General features: G+C 39.3%; 1 protein-coding gene across 5 annotated transcripts in view; it reads left to right on the forward strand.

Moving 5' to 3' along the window:
- Positions 1–13,040, forward strand: part of DOCK1 (dedicator of cytokinesis 1) — a 359,595-nt gene that overhangs the window by 238,570 nt on the left and 107,985 nt on the right. The window contains exon 30 of one of the 5 annotated variants that reach the window (XM_077930363.1): positions 10,152–10,256. The exons of the other annotated variants lie outside the window; for them this stretch is intronic. Within the exon in view, the coding sequence (XP_077786489.1) occupies positions 10,152–10,176 (25 nt within the window). The 3' untranslated portion in view covers positions 10,177–10,256. Of the gene's footprint in view, positions 1–10,151; positions 10,257–13,040 lie in introns of those variants that run through there. 5 annotated transcript variants of the gene reach the window in all.

The following is a 13,040-nucleotide window of genomic DNA, read 5'->3' on the forward strand; positions in this document are numbered from 1 at the left end:
TATGATGGGGTCATGCTTCTCTTTTCCAGTCACACTCTTATTAGTGTTTGAAACTGCTTGGACACAGGTTCTTTCCTTGGGCATTCTGTAGTACGTTGCAGACAAGCAATTTCTCTTGCCCTGTACAGAATGAAGCAGCAGTGAGTGACAATTGATCTTTTGGAGCATTTGAGACTTGATCATCTAGAATAAAGGTAAAGGGACCCCTGACCATTAGGTCCAGTCGTGACCGACTCTGGGGTTTCGGTGCTCATCTCGCTTTATTGGCCAAGGGAGCCGGCGTTTGTCCGCAGACAGCTTCCAGGTCATGTGGCCAGCATGACTAAGGTTAGCTACCCTGAATGGTAGAGCCAAAGATGCTTGGAGACATCTCAAGTTTCCACATATTGCATCAATTCTAATATTGATAGTTGCATTCGTTTATTGTTCTCATCACAGGATACTAATACACACTTTATATTAAGCAACTGTTTCATAGTGTTCGGCATGGCTACACAACAGCCTTCAGTTTTAACTACTATTTCCCGAATATATTCAGCTTGCTCCACTTGTGATTCAGGTTCATATCCATTCCCAAGCAATCCTTATGTTTTTTTCATCACCAGATGAATACTCTTTTTTTCCCATTTGAGACCTATTAAACAAGTTTTTTTTAAAAAATTAATCTGGACGCCTCAATTTTATGATTTGTCTTTATTCAATCAAATTTTATGCTGTTTTTATTGCTTTGTATTGTATGTTAAATATTTTATTGTAGCCGTTTAATTTTTGTAAGCCACCCAGAGAACATTTCCTTATGGGTAGTTATACAAATTTTGTGTGTGTGTGTGTGTGTGTGTGTGTACAAACATGACACACACACACACACACACACACACACACACACACACACACATATACACATACAATAAAATGAAGCTCAGTTGGTGGTTTTGGAAAAATATTTTTTTAAGCTGCATCAGTGAAGTTTTGTGAGGATAAATGAGATGTTGGCAAAATACTTGCTACCCTGGAAAGTAGCATTCAGAAAACATAACTATAGCAATTATATTACCAATGGAGTACAGTGTTTTGAGATACTGTTTGTCCATACCAATGGAATCAGTCAAAGTATGTAGGATCTTAGACAACCAGTCTTCAATTTTCCCAAATACTGCTGCTACTGCAATAGTTGTAATAGTCATATTAATAGTTGTTGTTGTTAGAATTATTCGGTTACCTTAATGAAACTGTGATAAAGCTACATATAGTCCTCTGAATCATTGCTTTAAAAGTAGGCTTTTAGCTTTCTCATCCTGTTGGAACAATGATATTTCTGGTATTCTCTAGTAGTTTCACTGGATAGTTGTTTTGAAAATGGAGCTCTTTCATTCTCTTGAAGAGTAGGTAGGACTCTGGGTCATGTAGGCACTGTGGGAAGGCAACATTGCACAGCCTTCTAAAGCAATGTGATGTGTCTGTTAATACCAGATTCCTTCTTGATAGCTTGTTTCTTAATTGCCTCCTTTATTTATTCAGTTTATGTTGCAATTCAATCTGAGAGACAGGTAATCATTATAAGAAGGATCAACAAAGATTATAGGACCCATCTGATTCAAAAGACAGCCTGGAAATCTCTAAACAAGCATTCTCATTCTCTTGAGTAATGAGTTTTCTGTATCGTTTGTTGCTTAATAGATCAGAAATAGAAAAGGGTTAGTTTTTCCCACCCCATGATGGGTTTTTTGTTTTTTGTTTTGGTTTTTAAAAAAGCTTCTGCTATGCTTCTTCGGCCAACAGAGAAGACTTTCAAGCCAGGCAGCAATTGGAACAAGAAGTTCGCACCGTGTTTCTTTAGAAGTATTGACCATATATTGGTGCTTACACCATTTGAACTGGCCAGCTCATTACAAATCTCTCTCCATTTCAGCTGAAGTGATTTTGCTGTCAAAAACAGTGAAGTGTGTGATTATTGAGTGAATCTGGCGGAGAAATTGGCTGATTAAGTAGTATGTGGGAAAGGCTGCTAAGAGTTGGTGTTTTGGGTGCCAATAGAGAAGGAGTTGGGTTTCCTTTTTGGTTTTTAATGTCTGAAGTATTTTTGTCTGATATGCTAAATGTTCTGCTCAATATGTCAGTGTTGCATGTAGAAGCAGGGTTCGTGTGTTAATCTATTTTCTTGAAGTTCCTCCCTTGTGCCTTTCCCCTTCTATTGTCAACAGTCCAGTGTATCAGATGACTATGGGCAACATCCTCAGATGAAAGATTAAACCATTGGTCCTATAAAATAAATATATGATATGGCTTGAGTTTAACAACTCATTGCGCACAGCATGCTTGTGTTGCACAGTGGGAATTTATGCTGGTCAGGTTCACAAGATATTCTAAGTCAAAGCTTGGGCGCTTGGGAAGTGATCTGTGCAGTGCTTCCCAAATGACCAGCAGCTAGCTAGTTGTTGGGCATTTGGGAAGTGCTGCACACCAGGCCAAAAAGCGTTCCTACACCTGGCTTAGTGGAACCACACAAACATATTGGCTCCAAGAGCAAAGCTTCCAGCTACAGTACTTTGTTCCTCCTCCAGAGAACAGAAGCAGTTTTCCTCTTTGTATGCTCCTTCCCTATCTATTTGAGGTTTGGGCTCATTCAAGCATTATTTTACTGAGTTGGTTTGTGTAGATCAGTTTTCACACGAGATGTTGCTTGATCAAAAGTGCTTCAGGTGTTGGAAAAAATGTTCCTAACTTCCACCAGTTCAGAGTGAACATTTTTATAGGTAAGTTTCCTCCCTGAGGCAGTAAATTTTAAAATCGGACACTGTGCTAACACAGGGGTACTTTTAAACAAATGCCTTTCCTCTTTGAAAACTTAAATGGAACCAATATTGCAGGAGGATCAGCTTGTAAGATAGCACTATTAGAATGACTACAGCTCTACGTTTTGAACATGAAAACCAGCAGGATGTTTTTGCGCTTGACATCCATGGAGGTTAAGCTAAACAATTTAGGAAAGTGAGTGGTTTGGGCTGTGACTGAAAGAGTTGCATGGGCATTATGTGATGTGGATTGTCTGGCACAAGAGCTAAGTGCCAGACTCCACATCACATAATGCCCAATTTGGATACTTTTGATTCCAGTAAATAGATGTATACAGGCAGCATATTTCAGGTTTTGAAGCAAATCCAGAGAAGAATAGCAAATAGCATAAATGGGCTATACCTTGTCTGTGTGTGAAGCGCTTCCAAGCTGTTTCCTTTTTCCTTTTTTTTTTTTTTTTTAAGGATTCCACTCTTTGGATATGTAAGGAGTTTGGAAGAAAAAAATTCTTTTCCTTTGAGTAAGATTTCAATGGAGGAGAGAAAAGGAAGGCAGTTTTAGGGAAGGTTTTGGACAAAGCAACTATATTCACATGTTAGATACTTTCCAGCTGTTCAGATTGATGATAATAGGAGATACATTTGTGTGCCCCTTTCTTCATATTCTTTTAAACATGTTATCAACAATAGAAATCATTTTAGTTGGTGAAATGAAAATTTCCTGATGTCAACTGCATCTGTATATTACCTTAGTTTTTTATGTAAATATCTGAGCAAAATGTAGCTGTAAAGAAAAGAAAAGGGGGGGGGGGAATAGCCCTTTCATTGCAAACTAGTAACCAGTTTGCTATTTCAGTTGCTGTTGTAAAATATCAGATGATGCCATACCTGGTTGTCTTGGCTAGGGTGCAAATTCTTTCTTTTCCTTTTAAAAGGGCTGTTTAAATGTCCTGGCCCTAGACCATTTAGGTCTCTCGAGTTAACACAATAAGTTGAAATGATTCTTATTCATAAAGTTATAGCAATACTTTCAAAGGCATCCCCATGCAGAGACACTGTCTATTCTGGAGATTACTAGAACATGAATGACAGTGACCAGATCCTTCCAACCCAGGAGAGGACACAGCTGGCATTCCACCCTAACTGGAGCAGGGGGGGATCACTCCTGGCCACCATCAGGAGTAGTGCAGACCCTCCAGAACAGGTTGAACACCTATCCCAAGGACATCTGAACAACCAGCCATCAATACCTCCATCTTATCTGGATTAAGTTTGAGTTTATTCACCTTCTTTCAGTTCATCATGATCCTAGACATCTATTTAGAACCTTAAACACCAGAGCTGAACCAGATGAAAATGAGTAACAGAGCTAGGTATCATTAATGTACAAACAGCACTTCAACCATATCCTTCAATGACCTTACCCAGTGGTTTCATATACCATAGATAGCATGGGAGATTAAGGAACCTTGCAGTATTGCATAAGCCCAAAACTGCAGGCTGGAGCAGAATCTTCCCATCACCATCTTTTGAGATTGTTCTTATAGCTTTAAGAATTCAAGGAGAAACAAATAGTCACACTTTTTGCTTTTTCTACCTCATAGGAATTATTTTGTACCAAGTCAGGTAATTGGTCCATCTATCTTAGTATTGTGGACATTGGCTGGCAGCAGCTCTGAAGGATTTTAGGCACAAGTTTATCTCCAGCCCTACCTGGATACATCAGGAACTGAACCTGGGACCTTTTGCATGAAAACTATATGTTCTACCACTGAGCTACAGCTCCTATGCCCAGCTAAGCATTGAGTTACTGACAAAAGTGTCCAAAGCAGCATCAGTTCTAGAACTTTGTCAAAATCTAGGCTGGCATGGATCTAGATAACCCATGTCAACTGGGAATGTTTGACCCTCAAGCAGCATCACACAGATTTGGGCACTGCTCTTGTCAGAATAATATTTATCTGTCATGAAAAATTACTTCTGAAACAGCAGCTGATTGGATCTGTGAGGAAGCTCATTGTGGAGGAATACCAAGCACTGGGAAGGGAAAGGGGGGGAGCACGCTCCTCCTCTTCTTATATCTCCAACCTCCCATCAGTGAAAAAGGAGGAACTTCTTGCAGGTAAAAAAGAAAAACATTAACCATGTTTCCCCAGCTACATCATTTTGTCTCAACCCTATACTATTCATAAGCTAATAGGCAAGCTATTGACAAGTTTTTTGTTATTAACATGCATGACTGTGGGTTGCAATTAAAACGTTTTCCAAAACACTGAGAATTGAGTTCACCAGATGGTATTCAGCATAGTGATGTGAATGCCAATCAGGCTTTTTCTTTGAATTAAATGTGGATGACATAAAAACGATGTGGGTAAGATGGAATGTGCAAAGTTAGAGAAGTCCATCTCTACTTTTTATGCCTACCACCTCCCAAACACATGTTTGGTAGAACATACAGTCGGCCCATGGCATTCCACTCTGTCCTCCACACTCTGGGGTTGTTGCTGTTTCCAAGTCTCAGGTGTTTCCATCTTATGTGACTGTTATCTTCAAGGCATTACAAGGTGTGTGTTTGAACCCACATCAAAGTGTACGCCAAAGAACCTGTATCTGATGCCACACAACACTATAATACAACAGTGATAGTTCTTGTCACAGTGCTGGAAAGAAGTGTGTTAATTACATGCATTATGCGATGCATAATGAAATGACCACCATACATTGGGATTATATGTGCCATAGACTGACACATCCTGGTTTAGTCTTCCTGTTTTCTGCTTCACTCCCATGTCATTGTTTTTTCTATCACTTGAGACTTTTGCCTCTTACCACTTCCTCATCAATAGTCCTACACTCTTCCTCTTTTTAATTGTGACCTTCAGGGTGCCATCCTATGCCACTTTCCAGAATTAAGTGCCATTGATTTTCTTCTGAGTTGACTTGCTTAGGATTGTGCTCTTTGTTTTGAAGTACTCCATTTTCAAAGCAATTATTACATACTTTTTCTGTGATTACAAATTCATACAAGGAGGCAAACACAATACGGTTGCTTACCAAAATAGTACTTAAAACAGCTATTCAAATGCTCTCACCTTCCTCCTTCCAGTTAACACATAATACTATTTTTGATTCTTGTCAAGGCAACTGGTAAACATGAAATGAAGCTTGTGCTCATCCCTATAAATGTCCATGTGATTCTCTACAATTAGTCCCAAAATGGAATATGAATAAGGTAACATTTGCATTTTTAAGACTAAATGTGTTTAGCAGGAAAAAGCTGAAAGGGCCAGGCTATCAGCACTTAACAGTAGCCTGTAAAATGGGCACATGCCAGTAATTAACAAAGGAAGAAATAGTGAAATGGGGTAACCAAACCTTAAGATGCTACCATTGCCTGATGCTGGCTGAACAAAAGAAGCGTGTTGTTTGTCTTGTTTTATCAAAGACTATTAAGTACTGCTTTATATGTCGGTGAACTTTATTGCAAGGAAGTGAGAGCAATTTATGTGTGTTGAGCAAACAAAGCAGACTTGCAGCTTATTCATAGCATCTAGTTGACTGATTTGAAATGAGAGGTGTTAAAGTGCAAGGAAACAGAACATTTATTTAATCAAACTGTTGTTTGTTTTGACCCAAGTGCTGCATTCCAGTGGTGGGTGAGGCATATATGGGTGGGGTAAACCTCCCCAAAGACATGTACTTCTGTCTGCCCCCACTGCGTCACAAATACACTGCTGAAAAGTTCTGCTTCCTCTCTCTACTATTGCTAAGTCACGGATAAACAAGCCAGAGTCTGGCTTATTGTGACATTATTCCAAACCCATCCTTATAGTTTTTTTCACAAACCATGATGTGTTGTTTTTAACTTTGGTTTAATGTGATCTGTGAGCTAGGCCAGTGTGTTAAGAGACTATGTTGTTTATTGTTTCATAGCCTGGGTCTATATTCCGCAAAAAAAAGAAAGAAAAAAGTATTTTAGCTAAGATTGCAAAAGAAAAAGAGGGGGTGTTGTCAATCACTTGGGAGGGAACTGCATGTAGTTGGTGAGTTGTTCCTGAGGAGATCACATGTGGTGCAGAAACAGAAATATCACTCACATCTAGTTCAAAGGATGCAAGAGAACAAAACTCACTTGAGATGTTACGTTTAAATGGAACAACTTTCTCTGCATTATTATGCCTGGTAGCTGTTCCACCCTTGGCCACATACCTTATGAGGCTAAAAGGTTATTTGGTGTGCACACATTTTGTCTGAAAGGCTGAAAGTAACAACTATAATAAAATACATTGTGACAAAACAACAACAAAAAGAAGTTACGCTGCAGAAGATAAGGACGAGGGGGAGGCAGGGTTGCTCTCAGGAAGAAGGGGAAGGCAAGAAGTAGGGTAGTGTGCTCTTGGATGTTCAGTTTCTTACACCAGCCCTGTAAATACCCAAGACATGGCCTTTCTAAGAGGTTGCCCTCCTTAACAACTGTAACCAGGGCTTCTGTAATCTCCTCAGAGATCATAAGTCTAAATCAGATAGTTTTGCCTCTTGTTACATTTCAAGGTTAGGTATTTAAACAATTTTTAAAGTGTTTATAACTCAAAACATAACATAATATAAACTCCTACGTTAAACAATAAGTGGTTTCTTCACTGACTGATTTTTTTTTTAATTTATTCAGATGTCGCATAAGAATTTGGAGATAGCAACCTCAGTTATTTTTGGTTTCAAAAATAATGGCTCTCTAATTTAAGGCAGATGCAGCCTGGGGGCGGGGGGGAAACTGGCATATTAAGGGCAGCATCTGTCAGTTGGGGGGACTGAATTGTGTGATTGATGGGCTGTTGTCTTCTTTGGTGATTGCTAGTAGCCAAGTTTGTCTTCCATGAACATGGTCTTAACCATGGGTAGGCAAACTAAGGCCCGGGGGCCAGATCTGACCCGACCGCCTTCTAAATCTGGCCCGCGGACAGTCTGGGAATCAGCGTGTTTTTACATGAGTAGAATGTGTGCTTTTATTTAAAATGCATCTCTGGTTTATTTGTGGGGCATAGGAATTCATTCATCTCCCCCCCCCCAATATAGTCTAGCCCCCCACAAGGTCTGAGGGACAGTGGGCCTGGCCCCTGCTGAAAAAGTTTTCTGACGCCTGGTTAAGAGTGAGTCTGTAAGTGACTGTGGAGGCCAATTCTGGATCTACACATCCTTCAACTGTGGGGACATAGGTTTCCGGGTGGGAGTTGATCACACTGAGGGTTTACCAAGTGTGCCTTCCTCTTAGCGTGTTTCTCCCTTTCGTCCTGAGTTCGAGCATCTTCAAACCCTATGACACCTTTGGTAAAGGCTGTTCTCCAGTTGGAGCGGTCACAGGTCAGTGTTTCCCAGTTGTCAGTGTTTTTTAAATGATTCTACATTTTAAAAGATTTTAAAAGATTTAAAATCATTTTAAAAGATTTGCCTTGGGAGTCTTTAAACCTCTTATGTTGACTGCCAGCATTACACTTTCCATTATTAAGTTCAGAATAGAGTAGTTGCTTTGGAAGACGATAATCAGGCATCCGGACAACATGACCAGTCGAACAATTGATGGGTGCAGACTGGCACACTGGAATTCATTGGCTTTTTTACACCCCTCCTTCCTCGTTATTTGATACCTGGCAAAGCATGATTTTATTCAGTGGCGCAGAACTGGTTGGCAAGGTATAACAATTTCTGCGATCTGGTGTTTGGAAATTAGGATCAACCAAATGGGAAAACATTAAAAAGTCAGAGTGCTCTAAGGCCTTCGCTTTGGATTTGTATCTTTAGTACCAAACCCTTGAAGTTTTATGGTTTTCCTAGAGATGTACAGAAAGCTCCATGTATTCACTTCTCACACTACCATTCACAGACTTCTTGGCAGGAATGTTTCAAGTGGGTAGCTGCAGAATTAATCTGAGTTGTTTGCACCGAGTAGTAGAGCTGATTGCCTCTATTTTTCAGGAGATTTCAAACAGCTAGTAAATTAAAAACTATTCTAGCTGCAATCAAGGTATCTGTCTCCTAGTGAACTGATTCTTCTACCAGAGAGACAAACAGAAGATCCCTGCTTCCATTTTAGAGCCTCTGATGATAGACATTTCGTGTTATTTTGAATAAAGGCTGTATGATGTCTGTGTTTAGCTGATCTCTGAACATTTTAAAAAATGAGGCTCACAGAGACCATGCTGTTCTTTAGCTTACAGTGCTATTATATTTTCTCCAACTTCAGAAGTTACCCACAAAGCGTTCCAGCCATTTGAAAGGTACCCAGTCATTTCCTGCAAATGTGAGAGAAAATATACAGCAAACACAAATTTTATTTATTATTATTATTATTATTCCCTTCTTCAGCCCAATAGCTCCAAGACACAACACAAGAAGAAAAAGGGATTGGAAGATAAGGGAAGGGAAGTGAGGGAAACAAACTCAGATACCAATCCTCAATTAAATAGCAGTTCTTAGAACGATCAACTGTAATGGAAACAATTCAGAAAGGGAAGGAACCAGATGGAGCTGAGCTGATGAAATGGTCGTTCTTTCAATTCTTTACTTAACCTGTAGATTTCTGGTCGGAGATTATAATAAAAAAGTTACTTGACGTTATGATACAGTGCCTTCAATTATTTTGTTCTCACAATTATAAAAGCCATTTTAACTTATTTAAAATGCGGCATGACAAGCTTGCATAAATCACACTAGATAAATGGCTTCTGCCTGGAGGAATGCATCTATGAAGTACCTGTGATGATTCTTTTTAAAGAAAGAATCTCATTGCCACTGACTGCAAGCTGTTACAGAAGTACTTGCACTCTCAAGGAATGGGTATTAGACTATTCCATAGTGGATAAAATTATTTCTGTCAAAGAAGGCAAGCCGCTTCTGATGGTCAGTGGTGGCACTTCAGTGGGTTCACTTGTGATGCCGGGACTAAGAGGGGAAAGGTTCACCAAAAATGGAGCAATCCTTCCATAAACAGAGTTCCTGTTCTCATTTCCCCCCCAGTAAAGTTATTTCTTCCATCTTCCTACCCTTATAAAATAGGCAACTGTTTTACATTAGTAAATTATGCTAGAAGATTTGAGCGACTTGCATTTAAAGCTTGAGCTGTAATAACTTTGTGCCAGATTAGCAGGAATGCAGCGATGCTGGGTAAATAATCCTGTTTTGTACTAGTTTATAATGGATTTGTTGATGGGAAACTACTTTTCTATCTGTTTACATCATGGTAATTTGATAACCCATTTGTATTACTTAAACTGCATATTTTGTAAATGTTGTCACTGCAAAGCAATTTGTTACAATGTAGAAACTGCTCCCATAAAAGTGTTTTCTAAATTGCTTTGCTTGCAGCTACAGAAGTTACCATAGAGAATGATTCCTCATATTGGATTTTCAAAGCCACAGGAGTGGCCACAGAGCAGAAAGAGAGACAACTTTATGATTTAAGACTCTGTAATGCCCCACTTGTGAAACAAAATGATATAAGCTTCAACAGGCATGCAGAACATAACACTACAGTCTCCTAATGCCCCAAACAAGGTGGGTGATTTATCACCTGTTAGGCTTTATTTCAAAGGGGAAAATGCTGTATGATATAGAAAATGAAAGGAAATTAAAATATAGATTATACAGTCATTTTTTCACAATTTTTATCCAATTCCAATCTTCATGGCTATATAAGCGGCTTCTTCTTTGTACTTATGATTAGATTTATTGCCGATAGATATACTATACCATTTGACAGATATACATAGATGATATAAAATTATCTGTTCCAGGCAGATGGAATTCTGTGATGTGATTGCTGTAAGCATTTAGGATCTTCAGCACATGAAAACATCATTCATTTTGTCACAATAAATGTCAGTCTGCATCCATTTCTTTGCCTGATAAGAATATTGTAATACAAAGGGGGCTAGTTATTAATGCAAAAGGACAGTTCACAAGTTATTGTGCTCTTTTAAGCATAAGCATATAGATTTTTCATTCAAGAATTCATTTTTGTGCTTTTAGAATAAAAATGTAGAAAGAATAAAAGCACTGAATGCCGTAATTTGCTTTAACACTGCTTCTACAACTCACTGAGAGACAGTTATGGGAAGACTGGGCCATGGAAATGGTAGGGGAGTCCTAAATCAGGAGAATAATATCTGCTTCCTAAACTCCAAAAAAAGACTGACACATCTCAAAAAGAAGCTGATCTGAGTAAACCCCCAGAGTCAAGTTAAGGACATTGGGGGAAAGCTAGTGAATGCAGTGTCTATGGTTCATGTTCACTTATTCTTCACCTTGCAAACAGAAGTTGTATGACTTCAATGCCACCTTAAAAGTCAATGACCTGGAAAGCTGAGCAAAGTGTAATATATATATATAGATGCTTTTACATGTTCTGGGGACATGAGGTCATGAACCCTTGCTCTTCCATGGCAAATTGGCTCCCGCAATGGTTAGATGCTGGACATGGGGTAGGGCTCCCGATCATGTGATCAAAGATTCTAACCCCTGGCTAAAGTTCCTACGCTGCTGTGCCAAAATAGGATCTAGAAAGAAGCTATATCAAGAGGAATCCTCGTGGACTCCTAAGTACAGTTCTTTCAGTACATAACACTGGGCATGTTCTAGCAGCACCAGGGCATTAGATAAATCAGAGGCCCTGATAGTAGCCAGCATAAGGTACTAGTTCGGGTTCTCTTCATCTCATGATGTTGTGTGAAGGTGCTATTCTGGTCGCTCAAAATGTCCTGCTTGTTGCTCTGAATTCTAAGAGTCCAAAACACCTTGACTCTGGTGCGGATGAGCAAAGAGGTTCTTAATGGCTCACAAATCTGGGACTTTGAGCAGGCAATGACCAATTTAGGCTCATCCAGATGATGCACAATCGCGCATGCATGCCCAGTCCTGAACCTGAAAGTGGCCCCAAAACATAGACATCACAAAAAGGAGGAAGAGGCTTACTCATGCTCTGGTGATGCACATGGGGGTCTGGTATGTAACCCTCATGCAAAATGAGGATTGCCTGTAGTAGAAGCTGTTACTTTCCTTATTCCAGTACCATGACACCTTTGTCAGACTACTGACTTGATTGGCTCTAGTGCCAGAAGGTAGTATGTACCCTCTTTTTTTATTTGCCATATAACTGTTTAAAATATCGTCCTAAACTTAATCAACAGATTCTCTGTTTATGAAATATTCCCTTTAAAAAAGAAAACCCTTTTGATCTGTCAGCATTCAAGGGGAAAGGGATAAACCCAGTGTCCTTTACAACTCTCTTGTTTCCTTTCCTTTCCTTTTTGAAGAAGACAGGCCATCAAGGGATTACCTTTCTGGAGAACACTCCCCCTAAAATCGGTGATATGGTCCTGTTCTACCATTCTGATCATTGGTAGTTTCTTTGAGCAGGAGGAAGAGAGATGTCTTCATTAAGAAGAATACTATCTTCCAGGGGTAGATTGATTTGAGGAAACATTTTTTGAGTCAGCTCAGGTCCAGGTACAGAAATTATACTCCCATGAATCCTGAAACTCTAATTCAGGTACTATGAAATGACTTTTGTGTTAGACCACTGTGAATAGGGGGTTTAAGTTTATTTTCACAAACTGCTATACCCTGGATAATTAAGAAATCTAGACTCACTAAGCCATTACTGCAATAATACATAGATGGAGCTATGCTCTAAGAGAGACGCTGGAACAATCAATCAACTCTTATTTTGAAATACATCTGCTTTAAATAAGTATTAAGTAGTAGATTCTTCCAAAGTGTGTGAAGTGTCAATGCTACTATAAGTTTTCTTTTTACCCCGTCTGATTTTTTGTTTAACCCAAATGAGTCCTGTTTGTGAGAGGTGAGGTGCAAGGTTGTCCATTAACAACACTTCAATCAGACTCCCACTACTTTCTAGCTGACACTAAAAACTTCTCAAGAAGTCTGGTGATGACCAGTGAATAACTGGGGGGCAACCTCAACCTTGTAAACCAAGATAATTAAAGCCTTGTTTTTCTTCCGTGTTTCCAGCCAATGGTTTGATTTCAGCAATGCTACCCAATCCCTGATAGATTCAATAATTGTACCAAGAGTGTGTGGTCCAACATTCAATGTCCTTTCCATGAAAACGGGCATGAAAGAGCTTGACTAGAAGAAGCTCAATAGTCTATTCTGCAAAACAGATTGATTACTGAGGAATTATTGTAAGACATCTCAGCCTATTTTAAAATTAATAGGGATTGTGAGATTCTATGA

This window comes from Podarcis muralis, chromosome 6 (genome assembly GCF_964188315.1).
Source record: "Podarcis muralis chromosome 6, rPodMur119.hap1.1, whole genome shotgun sequence".
NCBI lineage: Eukaryota > Metazoa > Chordata > Lepidosauria > Squamata > Lacertidae > Podarcis > Podarcis muralis.